The sequence below is a fragment of the Carassius gibelio genome, chromosome B8, assembly GCF_023724105.1.
Source record: "Carassius gibelio isolate Cgi1373 ecotype wild population from Czech Republic chromosome B8, carGib1.2-hapl.c, whole genome shotgun sequence".
In the NCBI taxonomy this organism is placed as follows: domain Eukaryota; kingdom Metazoa; phylum Chordata; class Actinopteri; order Cypriniformes; family Cyprinidae; genus Carassius; species Carassius gibelio.
In genome coordinates, this window is record NC_068403.1 from 27,382,794 (window position 1) to 27,403,178 (window position 20,385).

Consider the following 20,385-nt stretch of genomic DNA (forward strand, 5'->3'; position numbering starts at 1 on the left):
AAATCATTGTAATGTGGTGTTCTCTTGTATTGTATTTTTCAGAGATTGGGATGATCCACGACTTTTTACCCTCACAGCTCTCAGGAGACGTGGGTTCCCTCCACAAGCTATTAACAATTTCTGTGCCCGGGTAAGATAGTTAGAAAAATGGTGTGGCATTGTATTACGTCACAAGTACTAGAATATAGTATTTGAAAGACTGAATGGTAGCTAACGATCCCCACTAGTCCACTAATATTTGTTTCTGATGATACCAAAAGTAAAATGGGAAAATCCAGCTGATAACTTATTAATTAATCACTGATAGATTTTAAAATAAATTATTTAAACCAAAACTTTTTACTTTTTTTTTTTCAAGTGGCTTGGGGTGTATGTTCCACTGATCTAATAGCTAAATTTGTTGAAGTTTGCAAGGTCCTTGCAATTAAATGTTTAATAGCCATTCAAAGACTTCAAGTGATATAACTGCTTATTTGCCAAATATCAGCAAAATATTAAATTGTTATATTGATTAATAAAAGTTGTGTGCATCTCTGCTTGACTGTGGAAGTTTAAATGGTCTTGCTTTCAATGCTAAACTGTCTAACAGGAAAACTAAATGACTGATGCTTATAATTAAAGAATACCAGCCCTTTTATCAATCACTAATGTATTAACAACTACTAGAAACTGTTACCCTCTGTCAACATCTCTTGTTCTCTTTTAGGTGGGTGTGACGGTTGCCCAGACCACCATGGAGCCACACCTGCTTGAGGCGTGTGTTAGAGAGGTGCTCAATGACACCGCTTCTCGTGCCATGGCCATACTTGAGCCCCTCAAAGTCACCATCACCAACCTGCCAACCAATGCACAGGTGAACACATGCAGAAGTTCATAAGTGTTCATTACATGTGACAATATACAGCTAGCCAGTGATCATCAGCGTGCAGTTTAGCTGCAATGACTGACTGAAACTGAATTATTCTGGACTCGAAAATTGAGACTTATACATCCCCTGAAAGCTGAATAAATAAGCTTTCCTTTAATGCATGGTTTTGTTAGCCCAATATTTGGCTGAGATACAGCTATTTGAAAATCTGGAATCTGAGCGTGCAAAAAAAATCGAAATATTGAGAAAATCACCTTTTAAAGTAAAATATAATTTAGGAAATTTAGATGGGTGCATAAATTTACTTTTATAACTGCAGTAGATCACTGCTTTGTTTCTCCCCTATTCAGAAGGAGGTTCGAGTACCAGACTTCCCAGCCAATGAAGCCAAGGGCAGTCATGTGGTTCCCTTCTCAAAGACCATCTTTATTGAGCAGAGTGACTTCAGAGAGGTGTTCAAGATTTTAAAAAATCTAACATGGATAAGTTTTGAATTGAATTAGCATCCCATATAAATAGAGCTGACCCTGTTTTTTTATGTGTATTTGCTGCAGGTGATGGAGAAGGGCTACAAGCGCCTGACTCCAGATCAGCCTGTAGGCTTGAGACATGCAGGATTCATCATCTCTGTGCAGCGCGTCATCAAGGTGAAAAACTACTAATTTTCTCGTAGTTCACATGATCTACTAGGTTCACTTGATTAGTTAACATTAAACAGGTTTTTGTAAAATTGTTTTTAACATTCAAAGCTTTTTTACTGCAGTTCCTACATGGTTTGATGGCAAAATTAGTCATGAGTTTAGAGTGTGATGATGAAGGCATATAACAGACATTGTTCTATTCAGTGTTATTGTAATTTGTTTAATTGTTTGCCAACTTAAATTTCACAAGTTGATGTACCTTTCAAAAAATAATAAGAGGCTAGAGCCCACCATACCTATTATGAGTGAGAAGTAAGTTTACCTTTCAAGATTAAATTGGCAAATTATATATTGTGAAATTTGATAAACCTAATTTAATTGTTTTATTCCTGAATAACTCCAAGCCGAAACTGAAGGGAGCAAATACAGACAAATGGAGTGACACGAACAGTGAAATGTTTAGTGTTTGTACATCAGCACTCTTTTTGTTCAGAAAAAATCAAGGATCAACTCAGAACTACTGTAAGTTTTGAATAATGCAAAATAAATGACAATATTATTTAATATCTTCCTTTTTGTCAGGATGGCTGTGGTAAAGTGTGTGAGCTAGAGGTGACGTGTGCCAGCTCAGACTCTGTAGAAAAGCCCAAAGCATTTATTCACTGGGTGAGCGATCCACTGCGGTGTGAAGTGCGCCTGTATGAAAGACTGTAAGTCTCCTTGTGTACTGACAGACCAAGAATTTTACTTTTAATCATATTTTGTGTCACATCCTCATTCTATCGCGTTTCTGTCTGTAGGTTTCTCCATAAAAACCCAGAGGACCCAGCTGAAGTTCCTGCTGGATTCCTGAGTGACATTAACCCTGTAAGGGAATACATTATATAAAATGTTTTATCTGAACATTTGAGAAACTTCTAACCCCAAGTATATGAGTAGTGGTAGTAGTGATTCCCTAACCTCCACAAACTAATGATTTTATGCTATATTAAACTAAAGCAAGCAACTGCAGAGAATGAATCTTATAATGTAGACATTGCTCTTAACTTTTTGAAGATTTGATAGTTTTACTAATCTCTTTTTTTCCTTTTTTTACTTAGAATTCATTAACAGTGATTGAAAGTGCCTTAGTAGATCGTTCTGTGGGCAAGGCCAAAGTGTTTGATAAGTTTCAGTTTGAGAGAGTGGGTTATTTCTCACTGGACCCTGATAGCACATCTGAAAAGGTAAGTCCAGAAACACTCAATTATGTTAACAATTAAAGAGATTAACATACAGTATAGGAGACAACACTTCATCTCTGTCACTGTTTTCTCCTCAGTTGGTGTTTAACAGAACTGTTACGCTCAAGGAGGATCCAGGAAAGATATGACTGGACTGCAAGACAGAAGCTGTACTACTTTCAGCTGCACAGCCTTTATCACAACACAGCTTTTAGTAAAATCAATTAAACCAGGGAATTCAACATATTCTATCCATATTATGTAAAGCCTTTTCTAACTGTACAAGTGCTGGGCTGTTTTGTATAACCTTTTCAATCTGTTGGGGTTTAACATCTATGAAATTAACAGATTAAAGATTTTGACTGGCTTGATGGCTTGTTGGAACAGATTCTAACATCTGAAATGTAGTTCTATTTGAAATATCCTTCACATTATAAATGGCATTGCTGGCATTCTTGTGGACAACAAGCAAATCTATAAAAAATTCTATCTGAGAATCATAATTATTCTAAAAAAAGAATACCAGATTAGGGTTATGGTGTCCTAATTCATAACACATTAAAGGTTCCCTATATATGGCATCCTGCTTTTACTGAATTTTTTGGGGAAAAAATTACATATATAGAGGTGCTTCTTAATAAATTAGAATGTTGAGAAAAAGTTAATTTATTTCAGTAATTTAACTCAAATTGTGAAACTCATGTATTAAATTAAATTCAAACAAACTGAAGTAGTTTAAGGCTTTGATATGGAAGCCCAGGTTTCTTTGACAGTGGCCTTCAGCTCATCTGCCTTTTTTGGTCTCATTTCTCATTTTCCTCTTGACAATACCCCATAGATTCTCTATGGGGTTCAGGTCTGGTGAGTTTGCTGGCCAGTCTAGCACACCAACACCATGGTCATTTAACCAAATTTTTGGCAGTGTGGGCAGGTGCCAAATCCTGCTGGACAATGAAATCAGCATCTTCAAAAAGCTGATCAGCAGAAGGAAGCATGAAGATAAGAGAAATCATTACCAAGATTTCTTGGTAAACGGGTGCAGTGACTTTGTTTTTCAAAAAACACAATGGACCAACACCAGCAGATGACATTGCACCCCAAATCATCAGACTGTGGAAACTTATAAATAGACTTCAAGCAACTTGGGCTATGAGCTTCCACCCTTTCTCCTGACTCTAGGAACTTGGTTTCCAAATGAAATACAAAATTTGCTCTCATCTGAAAAGAGGACTTTGGACCACTGGGCAACAGTCTAGTTCTTCTCCTTAGCCCAGGTAAGATGCCTCATAGTGGCTTAACAAGAGGAATACGCCAACTGTAGCCAAATTCTGTGGTGGCTCTTGATGCCTTGACCTCAGCTTCAGTGCATTCCTTGTGAAGTTCTCTAAAATTCTTGATTCCAGTTTGCTTGACAATCCTCACAAGGCTGCAGTTCTCTCGGTTGGTTGTGCTCTCAGCTGTGGTTGTCCTTTTCTTCCACACTTTTTCGTTACACTCAATCTTCTGTTAACATGCTTGGATACAGCACTCTGTGAACAGCCAGCTTATTGGTAATTGATTTTTGTGACTTACACTCCTTGTGAAGGGTGTCAATGATTGTCAGAGACCATTTTGAAGGCCCAGGAATCCTTTGTAGGTGTTTTGAGTTGATTAGCTTGCTAATTAACATTGTTTTTTGTTAAATGTGAGCCAAAATCATCACAATTAAAAGAACCAAAGACTTCGATTAAGTTAGTCTGAGTGCACTGAATTTATTTAATATGAGTTTCACAAATTACATTGTATTACTGAAATTAACTTTTCCATGACATTCTAATTTACTGAGAAGCACCTGTATATTTGTTTTAACTGCATTTAAAGAGATTGCAGAACTAAATGATTTTAGTCACAGCTATATAGGTACTAATCATGATTGAATAGGTTTATTGTTAAATGTACTTTACAAAAGCCAGTAGTAATCCTAAAACTACACTTTAAACAGGATTTTATTGTGTTTTTCAATGAAAATAGCGCAGGCTATTCATACATTGTTTAGTAAACACAACTACACTTTTTATTTAAACCATCCTTTTCATGGTACTCAAAATCCCTGACTTTTTGTGATGGCAAGTGGAATTTTGTCAAAACAATATTTCATAGAATTTAAACCACATTAAAATGGCCACCACAGCGAGCCCTGATAATTAACCTGGTTAAATAAAACAACTGAACTGAAGCAGTATTCAATATAAATAAACTTTGGAAATATATGACAGTAAATCACATTACATGGGTGGATGGAGATGAAGATCTAAGAAGCACATTTTCTCTTTTTCTAAGTTTGTTAAAATCAAAGGTAACAGTTACTCTGGACACCTTGAAATATATGTTGGCCAAGCATAGGTGCAGTTATTATACATAATGTGACAACACAAACTGAAACAGAACTTTCAATGAGGGGGGAAAACACAGGGTGATACTTGATTTTTGATTTATGGGTGATCCATTCCTGTATGGAGCCTGTAACATTACATTAAGATCAAAATTACAACCACAAATGCTTTCTCTTATAACATGCACTGTTGAATCTGGCACATCAAGTACACATTAAACATTAAAAGTAAATGGGGTAAACACTGATTTATTCTTGTAATGGTCAGGTTTCATGATGTTCATACCAAGCTTCTCATTCTTATTGATTTAATAGTCTCTACACAGTTTTTAGACCTCTACAGTTATTCGGTTTTCTCAAGGGTGTTATTGTCTTGCAAACAGAAAGTGAGAGTTTGGGGAGTGTTGTTGGATCTGCTGTTGCAGTATGGGTGCTCTCTTCTTGAGTTCTTCGGGGGTCTGCCAACAGCTCTTCGTCCAGCCAAAGCCCCTCTCCTCCGTGGAACTGTAGCTGGTAGTACATTGATCTGATTGATTATCGGAGTGGTCTCACCAAAGGAAAAGAGTGATGCCTGAAGAGCACTATCAGTCTTTATCTGAAAGAAACTGGACACAAAAGCTCTTATAGGCGGGGTAAAACTTGCATCCTCGTTCAGCTTCTTTTTCAGCATCCCAAAGATCTCCTCAAGCTGTCCATCTAAAGAACCAACAACCTCTTCAGCTGCACCTATGCAAACAGATACAATGATAATGACAGTTGACTTTTAACAGTATTAGTCTGATTAATGTGAGATTAATGTAAGATGCTTGAAAATAACATACTTGTTCCTGGCTCGTCTTCTGTGAAATCCTCTGCTTTGAAACATAAAAGACTGTTTTTATACTTACTATAATAGCCAATGTAATAATCACATAACCAAATGTATTAATCAATATTAAATCTTGATCTCAGAAAACACTGAGACACAACTCATATACAGAGTCACAAGACCAGAGTAATAACATTTTGACTGGTCTGTTTTATATTGAAAAGTGACCAAATATGAGTCGCTTCACCTGTGGTGATGATTGGTACAGCATCAACAGAAACTCCATCTTCAATGCAAGTGGTGTGTCCATCTGCTTGTTTTAGACAAAGGACAAAGTTGTGAAATCAGTATCTCTTTATAAACAATTATTGATGTGGTCTCAATTCATTTCAGCAGGTGTGTGAATTATGCTCCCATTCACCTGTTATTGCCGCTGTCTCCCATGACTGTTCCAACTCTAAGGGTTTAAAAAGCTCATCTGAAATGTCCTTCTCTGAACAGACACCCATATATTACACAAGAGAAAAAAAAATGAAATTAAACAACAGTTTTCTGCATTTGCATTCAAATTAATGATTTAATTTAGATAAAAAAGGCAAACATTTTGAATATATATGTAACAATTTGTACATTTTAAGTATATACTATTTATACACTGATATTCTTTGTGTAACTGAGAGTTACCATAACGTAAAAAGGTGGGCTGGGCATTATTTTGACATTGTAAAACTTGGTAAAAAAAAATAAACAGTCTTTTCAAAAACTTAAGGTGTTGCAAGCAAGTACAAAATCCAAACTGTCCTAAACATTAGACTTGCTTTATTTTAAGACTTTAATAACACTTAATTAGCATATAGTTTAAAGTGCCTTACCCTTACAATTCATTCACATTTCATTCATAACAGACATATTCTCATCTATAAGTCAGGTCAAGTCACCTTTATTTATATAGCGCTTTAAACAAAATATAATGCGTCAAAGCATCTGAACAACATTCATTAGGAAAACAGTGTGTCAATAATGCAAATTGACAGTTAAAGGTAATTCATCATTGAATTCAGTGATGTCATCTCTGTTCAGTTTAAATAGTGTCTGTGCATTTATTTGCAATCAAGTCAATGATATAATTGATATAAAAATTTCCATTTTACATAAAGGATGCAGAGAGGATTAACAGTTTGTAGAATGGATGGATAAAGGCTCGTCCTGATAGCCAGCTATGATGGCACAGGTATTTCTGAGTAAAATGTATTATATATTTTGTTAAAACATCTGTTGTTAGACAAATGTGATGTTATAAGTAGGTCTAAAATTCTACACATGGCACAAGTCATTGAGCAGTCAGTAACTGCAAAGGAACCATTGTAATGGGAGTAAATAAAAGGTCTTCCATTTAACATTTACTATGTGCTTTGGTTTTTATTTATATTAACTTTTTAACTTCTATTTATATATATATATATATATATATATATATATATATATATATATATATATATATATATATATATTAGGGCCGGGACTCGATTAAAAAAATTAATCTAATTAATTAGAGGCTCTGTAATTAATTAATCGAAATTAATCGCATTTTAATCGCAGATAAATATTTGACCTAAGAACAGTGAGAAATATTATTTTTTTCACATGGATTTATAGTATACCATTGAATACTAAGCAACAAAATATTGTTTATTTTTGTTCAACCAAGTCTAGCAGACCAGTGCAATTTTCCAACTCTCAATAACCTTGGCCAAAACAATAAAGAGTTCAACATAAACTGTTGCACCAACCAAATAATAAATAGTTCAACATAAAGTGCAAAGTCCACGCTAGCTGCTATATGTTTTGCATTGAGGTGATACTTGAGGCTCGATGTGCTGCGGTGATATGCGAACGCTAGTTGGTGCTCCAGTATAATCGGTCCGCCGAAACTCATCCAGTGAGAAACGTTCCGCGGTGCAAAAATATGTTATTAAAAATGCAGGAATTTTTTTCTGTAATTAATTAATCTTAGTTAACGCGTTATTTTTTGTGTAATTAATTAATCTCAATTAACACGTATATATATATATATTTATTTATATGTGTGTGTGTGTGTGCTTCCATGTTTGCCAAAATTGTCTCACCTGCCGGTTCAACACATGTTTTCTGAAAAAGCTTGTGGTATAATCTATAGAGAAATAAAATACAAATCAAGATTCAATATTCATATATAATATTCATCTTCTTAAAGGGATAGTTTTAACCCAAAATGAAAATTCTGTCATCATTTACTCACCCTCATGATCATCCAAATCTGAAAGAGAATGTAAAAGAAGATAGTCTGAAGATGGCTGGTAATTAGGGCTGCACGATGTGTCGTTTAAGCATCGATATCACGATGGACCAATCCACGATAGTCACATCGCAGGATGTGCGATGTAGGCTGTCGTAGTTGATCCGTTATTCATTAACTGTACGGGCCAGCTGCTCCCCGGCTCTTGACGAATTTGATTTGCGGATTAATTGCACAGCTTAACCATCATAGAGTGAAAGTTTATCATTTGCATGTATTTTTAAGTCCTGTCAGTATAAGAGGGCAGAGAGAGAGAGATCGTGAGAGAGAGGGCGCGTGAGAGAGAGACAGAGGGAGAGAGAGAGAGACCGCACGCTCACCGTCTTCAAACAACATGAGCACTGTCTTGCTCTCTCTCCCTCGCACATATTAATCAATTGACATGATGGTGTCGATGTTTTAAATCATTTAAAATGAGAATGTAAGTGTGCTCACCCCATTTTTGTTTGTAAGAAAAAATTAGATTAGATTTCATATCGCAATATATAACGCAGAAAAATAAAATATCGCAATGTCATTTTTTCCCAATATCGTGCAGCCCTAGTGGTAATCAAACAGTTTGTGGTTGCCATTGACTTCCATAGAAGGCAAACACCAACTGTTTGATTACCAGCCATCTTCAAACTATCTTATTTTATGTTCAACATAAGAAAGCACCTCATACAGGTTTAGAAAGAGATGAGGGTGAGTAAATGATAACACAATTTAAATTTTTGTCTGAACTATCCCTTTAGGCTTAATTCAGTTTGTCAAATGATGAACTTCTTAAGAGACATCACAACATTTAGGATTTAATATATTAAACTATTATTATATTATTATGAGAAAATCTAAAAAGGCCTTTAACACTAGCTTGCTCTATTCTTTTTCCTATATCTATTTTTCTTTTTATTTATTATAATAAAAAAAAGAAACCTTGGTATATGTACTGCGTTTAGCTCACTGAGACTTGTCAAAGTACTTGCATATTATTGCTCTTTTGTTGATTTGGGTTCCTTCCATTGTCATCATTGTAAGTCGCTTTGGATAAAAGCGTCTGCTAAATGACGAAACGTAAATGTAAATATATAAAATATTTTGTTACTTGATCGTTTACCTCTTAAATTGTTTTAAATCATTAGAAAAATGTGAAACTTTTTCCACAATTACAAAGAGTCCTAAGAACTTGAAACTAGATTTTAAAAAATATGAAAATTATTTGTTTTGTTATTGACTCATAAACAGCTTCACTACATTAACATTACACATTTTAAATACAGATTTTACTATTTTACTGAATGGCTGACCTGTAGCAGAACGGAAGGTCTGGGCAAATGGATCGATCCGCAATAGCATAAGTGTAGTTATCACCTTCCTCTTCCTGCAGGTTGTATTTAATAGTCTTGAGTGCAGATGAAGGAGAGTGACCGCTTTTGTAGAGCTGCTGTAGCTTTTCAATGGTGTCATTCGACACATCTCTCCACCTCATGACCTCAGCTGTGTTCAGTCTATGATTATGTTCATTTCTCAAGTTCACATGAAGGAAATAGCCCTCTTCAATGTGAGGATCTCCTGATCTGTGGAAGGACAGATTAAGTATTATGTTGTAATGCAGTGAAAAAGGTGAGTTTAAAAATAGATTGCACGATTTTCTGTTAATTAAATTTATTGTAAATAAAAAAAATGTTTGGGTGTTCAAATTTCTGTTGAACTGTATTGTGTTTCTGGTCTCACCTGGACTTTCTTTCACACATAAATCTCTTGAGAATCAGAAACATGGTGGCAGGGCAGTTGGTATTTTTGCTTGTCTTGGATGATGTACTGTATGTTTTGTGCTGGCATCTCAGATCCACCTGTGGAATATACACAAACTCTTAAATTTATACTGAACATTATTTTATTTTTTTATCATCCTGCTATTATTATTACATTATTGTTCATCTTCATTTAATTTCTTTATTACAATAACTTTCACTAAAGCTTTACATTAACAAACACACTTCTTAGGCAAGGTCACCTTGTAAGTAATTTTAGAGAATGTGACTACACTTATTAATTACACACAATAAGAACAGGGATGTCTGTTGTGAAAGGTAATCAGGCTCTGTTTTGATATCATGTTGCCTTTAAAGTGTACATAATTCAATTAAAGTGTACATAAATACTCTGTATTTGTTGTAGCGTCCAGAGTCAGGGTATGTCCTAGATTTCCTCCATGTTAAAGCTGAGGATTTCTGGAAGTCCTCCAGCCACTTCTGGACTTGCTCCTCTGAAGTCATCTGCAACTTAAGAGCCGCTCTGAAGTTTTCAACATCCCCTGACATTTCCAGCAGTTCATGATGACAAAGAAGATGACTGTAGCCGGGTGGCAAGATTTTCTACAATAAAAGAAATCAGTCAATAAAACACACACACACACACACACACAATATCACAAGAATATGTCCAAGTCACATTTCACCCTAAATTCTAATTATTATTTTTTTGCTCTGTCACTTTCAATTTTCATTTTTTTTTTAATAATAATAATTGTTCATAATGATGATTTGCATTAAATTTTCATTACTGTAAACAATGTGTTTTTAGATATTGCAGTATAATTTTAAATGCAGTACAACAAATGCTACCAAGTATACCATTATACTTTTAAATATTTCAAATAAAGGGCAAATATTTTTCCTCCTGAAACAAACAAACAAAAAAGTCTAGTCAGGCTAGCTTTAGTAACTATTGCATGTTTTGCAGCAAGAATTATAGCACTATATAATGGATCTCATTTTGACTGGCAGCAGTGGTGACTGGTTCTGCATGTGTATAGACAACTTGCGTTTGTTTATTAACCAATTTTATAGAAAATACAATTAAACTGAGGAACCACATGGAGCCAAAGGTAATATCTAACTTACGGTTATTATACATACAATGGTATAACTATGTTATAACTATGATATAGATTTATACGGGTTAGCAAGACGTTAATTAAAGCATTAACATACTTTAATAGGTTACCGAGCCGTACAAAGTTAATGTAACGTTAATTTATAAACACAAGGGGTAAATATTATACATGAATCATGTCAGCTGTGCTAACATTAGCCAACTAGCTCACACAAACTCAGGTCGCTCTTTAATAGTGAAAACACCATCTGCTATTAATATAAATTATAACAAACCTCCACATGATCTGTATCTTCTGATGCTTTATCCTCTCCAATACAATGCTGACATTTTAATAGTGTCATTTTGAGCAGCTCAGCACTGCCGGAGAGCTAAAGTTCTCGAATCAGGTCTAAAAGGTAACCGTCCTACGCAAAACTCTCGCGAGAATTCAAGGACTTATTTGGAGTCCACAAAGCGTTCTCTTCCTGGCTTTACTTTGCCAAAGCATGGGTAACATTAAATTACAGACATGCACATTTTCTTTCATACAAAAACTATTGATACAATTACAGATTATTTATGTGTTTGGTTTATTTGTTTGTTTTTATAGTTTTTCTTTGTTGATATTGACCAATTTATGTTTATCGTTATGTTGTTTTGGGACATATGACATTCTAATTTATTTTTTGAGCTGTTGCTTCTATCCAGTGTTTTTTTTTTTTTTTTTTTTTTTTAAATAATTTGATTTGGGGTTCTATAACCAACTGAATATGTTCAAATCTCTGGTTTGTATGCCAATTTGGCGTTTTTTTTGCTGGATTTTATGTGTTCTGTAAAAAGACTAAAATAATGATATTCCATCATTATTTTAGTCTTTTTAGAGCCAGATCTAAAACAAAAGACATTTGCTTATTTCATCATTCAAACACTATCTTATTGTATTTCTACGCCATAACCGGTTTTATACGCAATCTTAGTACGTATTACCATAGACAGTAGCGTATTACTCGTATGAGAATTGGAATTTACCCCATGTTTCTTTCCGGCTTGAAATGCTTCCGTCTGTACGAATGATTGGTTAAACTCTGCAGTCAAGTGATTGTTTATTGGTGGAGGAGACATCCCTCATGTTGAGCCAGCATTCTGTGTTTTCAGTTTACGAGTGCGTTACATCTAGATGGAAACCTTTTACACAAGTACATTTTTATTACTGCTTTTCAAAATACACGTAATACATTTAAATGTTCTGTTTGATATGACGTAAGCTGTTCACAATCACTTGCTAAAATAACCCGACGATAGTTGTAGGTTGCACCTAAATAACTAACTAACCAACCTATCTGTCGATCAGAGTTGAAAACGGGTGAGCATTCATTAATGATGAAAAAATTGCCTTTGTTTGTAGAAAGTTTGTAGATTGAATCCTAGATTAAACACAACTTGGAAGTATGGATCACTAATCATTGTAAGCTACTTCATTTGTATATTTATCTATTCAATGTTAATGTTGCTGTGTAGTAGTGAAGATCTGAGCTAATAACTTTTACTGTAGCCATTTCCCTGAATGATCTTTGCTATAGTGTGAGCAGTTTATTGACTCTGTCCAATAATGACAGTGTGTAATTTCATGAATTGACACGTATTTAACGGTTTGGGGGAACATTGTCATTCAGATAGATGGAGGTGGGTCTTTAGATGCTTGGTGACAGTATTGTACATATTCTGTGTATTCTGGCTTCAGCACATTTACATGTAAAATGGTATTATCACTATTAGGTTATACAAAACAGAATAACAGAAAACTCCCACTTCACAATTTTTTTGATGGTTTGTTCTACTTTAACCCTCTATGGTATGAAGTTGCCATGACAACTGAATGTCCCTACAAAACTCCTTTTCCCACTGTCATTCTGACACAGAAGACACCTGTTGAAGTGCTTCAGAAATTGCTCTATTAGCCTAATTTAATAAACTAAACATCTTTTCTCAAGGGGGATTTTTTTGTAACATCTTTGGTAAGTAAATTAGATATTTTCATTCACAAATCAAGTTTGTCTAATATAGTTTTACTTAAAATTAAGAAAATATCAAGGCTGCCATTTGGCAACTCTGTAGCACTATGGAAAAATAGGTGCATTGCCATATGGCATCACTGTACCACAGTGGAATTGCAGTAATGTATTTCCCCACTGGGATTTTTTATAGATAGTAGCATCAATAAAATTATTACATTTATTGATTTGAAGTGTTTATTGTAGTATAGTTAGTATAGCAATATTTTTATGGAAAGGCCAATCAGACGAGTGCAGAGTTGGCCTGTCATGGAGAAGAAAGACTGCAGGGGGATCGTGCATGAAGTGCAGCAAATGTGACTTGCACCTTTGCATCACATTTGAAAGGAACTGCTTTTTGCAGTTTCACGGGATGTCATGAAATGTCATGAGTTGGATTGAGACAGGTGCACATGGATGGACTGGGAAAACACACACTTTACTTCAGGGAGCTGCCTATTGTAATACCTGTATTTTATGTTTCCTACATATTAGTGCATGTTCCAAACTACCATATTTTTACTTAACTTGTATAAAGTACTTTCAAAAATATTTGTTTTTGTTGTTGGAAAGGTTTTTTTTTTTTTTTTTTTTTTTTTTTTTTTGTCCGTTTGCAAGCATTATTATAATACTTTTAAGTAACATTTATAAGGTTTATATGATAGGAACCTACTTACTTTTGGTTTGCATGAGTTCCAAGTATGAAAATATTATCAATATCTAAAATAAATTACCATTTTAATAGAAAAGAAAATCATAATTTAATAGAAAAACTACTTTTTTTTGCCATTTTCCATTGTGGTACACTGTTGCCATATTTTGTTAAATTCAAGTTTTTCTAAATAAAGGGATACTTAACAAAAAACAGTTTCTTAATTTCAGAAGTGTCACCTCAAACAGCATTGGTTAGTACAATATGTTTATTGTAGTCTGGACATTAAGATCTATTTTTTGCATCCCCTTAACAAAGTTGTTTCTCATATGACAGGGTGTTTGAATCGCAGGCATATCTACAGGCAGCTGCGTCCCAGCCGTCAGCATGTCTGGCACTGCTACAGTCCTGCAGCAGTTTGTGAGTGGCCTTAAGAGTCGAAATTAAGATACACAGGCCAAAAGCTGCCAAAGACCTCCAGCATTATGTTACCACAGAACTAAGAGAGGTAAACTGTACTACTTAGATTTTTGATACAAGGATTTGCAATTATATTAAGCTTCATTGGGAGAGTCAAAAGCATTACTTTGACAGAGTAATTTCTATATATTGATTTTTGCCTAAATTTAATATCTTGTTACCACACTTGTGTTACTACAGACGATCAAGTTATTTGTCCTGCAGTTTGTTCTAATAAAGAAAAAAGGAAACATGTTTACAGAAAAACACTAGAATAATGGAAGCGAAACCTCATGACCACACACACACTTTTGTGGATGTACTGCAAGTACTGCAAACAGGAATACTGCCTGAAGTTCATCAAACTTAGAAAAGTAGTATTTAAGTAGGATGATTTAGTACTATATGAGCACTATTCTGCTAGCCTTGTCCAGCAATTCAGATTTTTACTGTTTCAGTTGGTATTGACTTTTGTACACTCTTAATTATAAAGTTTTTTTCATTTTTTGTTCCACAAAGAACCATCTCTTTCTCACCTTTTTATGATCTGAATAACCTTCTTTCGCCACAAAAAACCTTTTGTGAAAAAGAAAGCTTCTTTATATTTTAAAGGTTCTTTATGGAATCATTTAGACAAAAAGGTTCTTCTATGGCATTGTGAAGCACCTTTATTTCCAAGAGTGTAACCTTGTATTCGGTTATGACACCAGCATTTTAGATACCAATGAAATTTCATAATCACAACTTCAGTTTTAAAACAAAACATGACTAAAGCCTAACTATATAAAGTTCAAACCTTATTAAAAACCAAAAGTAATTAAAAAACAAATAAAACAGTTTACAAAAAATAGCACGATTGAATACAGTAAGAACAAACAAAGATACAAATCAAATAAACAATTATTTTTAGGTAGATCCAAAAGTAATATTCAGGAAAGAAATACTATAGAAATTCATAGATAATGTAATTATTATCAAATGTTAAATAAAACTGCATCGACTTCACTGAATACATTAAATGAATAAATGTAAATATATTAAATATAAAATATATCAATATAAAACGTTTAACACAGATCTAAAATATTGACACTTCGTTTGCTTAGTTGGGGTCATTTCATTTACAGTGATATCGTTGACTTGATTGCAAAAATCCTATTTGAACTGAGATGATGACATCACTGAATTCAATGATGAATTACCTTTAACTGTCATTTTGCATTATTGACACACTGTTTTCCAAATGAATGTTGTTCAGTCGCTTTGACGCAATGTATTTTGTTTAAAGCGCTATATAAATAAAGGGGACTTGACTTGACTTGACACTGATGGTTTCAGTGATCTGATCACAAAATGTTTTAGATCCTGTTTCCATCTGCATTTAGTGCTGACCACTTGTGATTCGATCATTAAAAACATTATAAATACAAGGAGATGCAGAATATGTATTTGCAAGTCCGCAATCAGTCCAGGTTTACACTGCTTGTAGTGGCAACTATGTCAAGTCAAGTCACCTTTATTTATATAGCTCTTTTAACAATACAGATTGTAACAACACAACTGAATAGCATTAAATAGCATTAAATAGTAAAATAGTCAATGATGTCATCATCCAGCTCAGTTCAGTTTAAATAGTATCTGCAATCAAGTCAATGAAATCACTTTAAATGAAGTGTCCCCAATTAAGCAAGCCAGAGGCGACAGCCGCAATGAACCAAAACTCCATCAGTGACAGAATGGAGAAAAAACCTTGGGAGAAACCAGGCTCAGTTGGGGGGGTCAGTTCTCCTCTGACCAGACGAAACCAGTAGTTCAATTCCAGGCTGCAGCAAAGTCAGATTGTGCAGAAGAATGTTGATATCAGTCTTCAAATTATCTATATTTGTGTTTTTTTTTTTCCTAGTAAAGAACAACACGTGATCATTTGTAATTGATTAGTTGTAATTGATTAATTTAGCATGTAATTTACAGTGTTTAACTGAATTTTTGTAATCACTTGAAAGCATTACATTAAAGTACACATACTGTAAATATAAACTGTTGGGAAGAGTCATGTTGAGTGTGCATTGTTTTTAACTTCTGACTTAAACTTTCACTGTTGCATTGCTTTGTTTGAATTGTTTTTTAAGTTATGACTGTTTTTCCAGTGAGCTTGATTGGTGTGGAAGGAGGAAATGCCACCCGTATCAGCCGTTTTGCCAACTACATGCAGAACCTGATTTCCACCAGTGACTCAGTGGTCATGGAGATGGCTTCTATGACAATCGGTCACCTGTCTATGGCTGGAGACACCTTCACTGCAGAGTATGTGGAGTTTGAGGTGAAGAGAGCTCTAGAATGCCTGGGAGCAGACAGGAATAAGGGCAGACGGCATGCAGCGGTGCGTAGAAAAACTGCATATTATATTATCATAGTGAACTACAAGCAAACAGATTGAAATTCCAATTAAAAATATTTTTTTTTCTTGGGCCATATTTCCTAAAATGAAACTTTTGTCACCATTTAGTTTGTTCTAAACCTTTGTCAATTTCTTTCTTCTCTTGAACAAAAAAGAAAATATTTTGAAGAATGTTAATAACCAAACAGTGGGTGGTATCCAGCGAAATTGCATATAATTTTTTCCAAACAGTGGAACAGAAGAAAGAATTACCAGCTGTCATTACCAAAGGCTTTTGTACAAAGGATTATATACATTTCAGTAGTTCAATACTTTTTCCCTGTGTCATTCCATTTTACGCAAAACTTTATTTCTAAACATAGAAATTGAGAATTGTTTTACATAGAATTGTTTTGTTTTCTTTGTTTGTATGGATTACTTGTATTGTACATCTGGTGAAAATGTCATGTCAACAGCACATTTAGAAATATATTTAACGGGAAAAATGGTGATGTGTTCAATACTTTTTTTACCCACTGTAAACCTTGTATTAGACTGTTACACTTGACTGTCTGTTACTGGTGGCTTTTAGCTTCCTTTACAGTTCTTCAGTGTGCTCTTTGCTCTTTTCTGTCTAATGTGAACTGAACCACCTTTCCATTGTGTTTTTGTTTTCGGTGCTGGTTTTATGAGAGCTCGTTGTTAGCACACTCACATTCTTCTTCCAGCAGGTGCAGCCATTTTTTGACAACATTTTCAATGCTGTGTGGGACTCCAAACAGCCGATCCGTGAGGGAGCAGTATCTGCACTCAGAGCCGGTCTGATCCTCACTACGAAAGAGATGCAGAAACCACAGTGGTACAAGGTCAGAATTGAATCACCTTTTGAGCAAGTACATAACCAGCCAGTGTTCAAAACTATCGCCTTACTTTAGCCCGATTCACAATGATAAGCTTATAATAATATTTTCTAATTTGAGTAGTATTGGGTAGGTTTCCACAGGAAATTAAAGCATTGGCACTGCGTCATTACGTCACATCTGTAAACATAAAGAAGTTGTCCCGGTTACTAGGCTATAGTATGTGAGGATCCTGCAGGTGGAATATCATTTATAGCCTTTTCTCACAGCAGCTAGAATAATACATTTGTATCATTTTGATGGCAGATTGTAATCCAGAAAGGATTATGTGTTTATGAAACACATGTGAATGAAATTAAATGATATGGTAGTTTTTAAATGTGCTCCTGATTACATATGGCTTGGGATTACACAAGATCTGTATTTTAAAGACAACCAGTTTGAAGGGAACGTAATTTGCTTTTTGGGTTAAAAGAATTGCTTAATATGAAGGTCGAATGGTATGACAATTAGAGATTAGACTGTACAGAAACTGAAATTAAATGCTGATACACACTATACACATAGCCACATAATGCTGATGTTGTTAATGTTGTTTGAGAATAAAGTTGAACATTAATAATAATTTGCACAGTTTGATGTCTAATCGATTATCACACTTCATCTCCATTTGGTAGCATGATATATTGTAATGCTTTTTTCCTGAGTTGGTCAGAACAAATGTGGTAGACTTGTTGCTTACGTGGTTGGATGACACTATGCAGGGAAAAAATCTTATTTGCGTCATATATTTCAAGATGTAAGATAGAATCTGTGTTTATGAAGTATAGTAAATCAGGGGCGAGGCCTGAAATATTTAAATGAGTGGCCCTACATAAAACTGGGTGGGCAAAGTGTAGCATTTGAAAACTGCATATCTTATGTCAACAGAAAATACAGCACAAATATTCAATACACAATACTACTAAAGCACTGAATAAATTAATTTTAATTTCAGCATTTACTAATACATTATTAAAACTAAGTTTTATATGTTAACAGTACCTGAGCTAATAAAGAAACGTTGAAATTTTATCAGTCAACAAATGTATTTCTCATTGTTAATGTTAGTTAATGCATTGACAAATATTAACTAAAGTTTACTGTATGCAGAGCATTACCTTCTTAGATGATGTGGCTTCGCAGATTATCTCATAATCAACTGTCTCTGTTCGCATTTAAAGGAGAGTAAATATCGAGAACTTTAGAAATGAGCGCAGCTGCAAATATGCAGTTTGTTGTGGAGAAGAGTATCTAGCACAATGTTTATTTTTTCTTTACTTTACACAAAGAATGCATCTGTTTAGCGAGTCGAACACTGTAACTATGGTAATATGATGCTTTAAACACGTTTGGCTCAGAAGTTTTTAATTTATAAATCCATCACCCGCTGGTCTGGTTGCATTTTTTTCACTATTTTCAAACATGCGCGTCCTCACATAGTTAACATAATTGTGGGTGGGACTAACAGAAACTGACCAATCATTATTTTGACAAGTATATGGTAAGCACCTATAGAAAGATGGAAAATTAATAAACTGCCTGTAATTGACCATGAAAACTCACGTTAAGTATATTTTAAAGCATATACAGTATACACAACCATTGCCCACCCGGGCCAACCCTTAGCTTCGCCACTGCAGTAAATATCCACACCGGTGCAGTGACTGACTGCCACACATACTCATCAAAACATTAGATTAATCCATGCTACAGCCGTGCCAGCACATAACCCAGCAAGGAAGATAATTCCGCACACAGCTGCAATTGCAGGTTTTCAAACAGAGATGGCGACAAACAGGTAAAACGTACGGACTGCAGCTTTGAATATGTGTGCCTGTGTTTATTATGGGTATGGGCCCTCACACATTACATGCGTTTTGTTGTCATAAACTACAAAAAATTGAGGAAGCCGTGAGGGGTTTTGATGAGACTCTGGCTAAAAAGAAAGGCATGAATAAGGATGGCCGTGTCCTACACCAATCGGAGTGCAATTTCAAGCCGCACACACCTCTGACTGCATAACCAGGGCAGTGCAGCATATGTGTCGAACATATGAATAAATCAGTCTGTATAATGAAAATTTACCTCAGTAGAACGTATGCATGGGTTTTGCATGGGTTTGAGCCTGTTTACAAACCTGTTGTCAAACAAGGAGAACAATTGTCATGTTTTTGACAAAACTCTTAAGTTATTAAGTTATTTCATAACTTAGGTCAAGTGTTTGAAACTTTTTGTGATCTGGCATGGATTCACATCACAGAATGAGGAAAAAAAAACTTAAATATTAAATTATTTTATGTAGTTTTCTTTACAGTCATAAAAGCTGTTGACTATCATTGCATTTTATATATATATATATATATATATATATATAAATATAATATTATTATTATTATTATTATTTTTATTTATTTTTTTCAATGAAAAAGCTACTTTCTCATTTGTCTCTCTTTTCAAGGAAAGAGGGGCAACCATCTGCTTCCTGCGGTTCAGAATCCGCCGCTGCTGAGGCAAGGAAGAGAATGAGCTTGTGGAGATCACAAGTGGATCTGGCTGAGGAGTTTAGAGACTTTCCCTTTCGCGCTTGTTGGCGGTGGACGAGAGACAATGATGTTATATCTTTTAACACTTTCCGATACAGAGGCTAGTGCTCTGCTGGGTTCGGCCCAGGAAGAGCAGGAGATGTCCAGTGATGGCGAAGAAGCTGAGGCTGAGCCTTCACAATCCTCTTGCCCTGCAGTATGTAGAGCTATTGGAGGTTATGGATCGAGCCAGGGCAAAGTTGGCCATGGAAGCGCGCTGGCAAGGTGATGCCGTGAGGTCATCTCGACGAGTGTTA

The 20,385-nt window shown here is 34.9% G+C and overlaps 2 protein-coding genes and 1 long non-coding RNA gene across 6 annotated transcripts in view; 2 read left to right on the plus strand and 1 right to left on the minus strand.

Moving 5' to 3' along the window:
* The window catches only part of LOC127963152 (glutamine--tRNA ligase), a 30,334-nt gene extending 27,235 nt beyond the window's left edge, over positions 1-3,099 (plus strand). Inside the window, exons 17-24 of the mRNA XM_052562904.1 lie at positions 43-130; positions 707-853; positions 1,219-1,320; positions 1,423-1,515; positions 2,092-2,219; positions 2,310-2,376; positions 2,610-2,735; positions 2,831-3,099. Coding sequence (XP_052418864.1) covers positions 43-130; positions 707-853; positions 1,219-1,320; positions 1,423-1,515; positions 2,092-2,219; positions 2,310-2,376; positions 2,610-2,735; positions 2,831-2,881 — 802 coding nt within the window. The 3' untranslated portion in view covers positions 2,882-3,099. The remainder of the gene's footprint in view (positions 1-42; positions 131-706; positions 854-1,218; positions 1,321-1,422; positions 1,516-2,091; positions 2,220-2,309; positions 2,377-2,609; positions 2,736-2,830) is intronic.
* Positions 3,100-4,463: 1,364 nt separating this feature from the next.
* Positions 4,464-11,541, minus strand: si:dkey-75a21.2 (uncharacterized protein LOC794385 homolog). Of its 4 annotated transcripts, none has more exons than XM_052562931.1 (9): positions 11,399-11,541; positions 10,391-10,603; positions 9,960-10,078; positions 9,533-9,802; positions 8,038-8,081; positions 6,333-6,404; positions 6,159-6,221; positions 5,925-5,954; positions 4,464-5,829 (listed from the first exon to the last, which is right to left on the minus strand). In XM_052562931.1, the coding sequence occupies exons 1-9, from the start codon at positions 11,465-11,467 to the stop codon at positions 5,447-5,449; spliced, it is 1,263 nt and encodes a 420-aa protein (XP_052418891.1). In that variant the 5' UTR covers positions 11,468-11,541; the 3' UTR covers positions 4,464-5,446. The 4 variants fall into 4 exon arrangements, with proteins under 4 accessions (XP_052418891.1, XP_052418890.1, XP_052418889.1 ...); XM_052562930.1 differs by having other exon boundaries at positions 5,925-5,957; XM_052562929.1 differs by having other exon boundaries at positions 6,159-6,224.
* Positions 11,542-11,966: 425 nt separating this feature from the next.
* LOC127963212 (uncharacterized) lies at positions 11,967-19,807 on the plus strand. Its single transcript, XR_008154745.1, has 4 exons — positions 11,967-13,617; positions 14,145-14,316; positions 16,415-16,647; positions 17,373-19,807. It is a non-coding gene; the product is annotated as an uncharacterized LOC127963212 (long non-coding RNA).
* Positions 19,808-20,385: the final 578 nt, after the last annotated feature.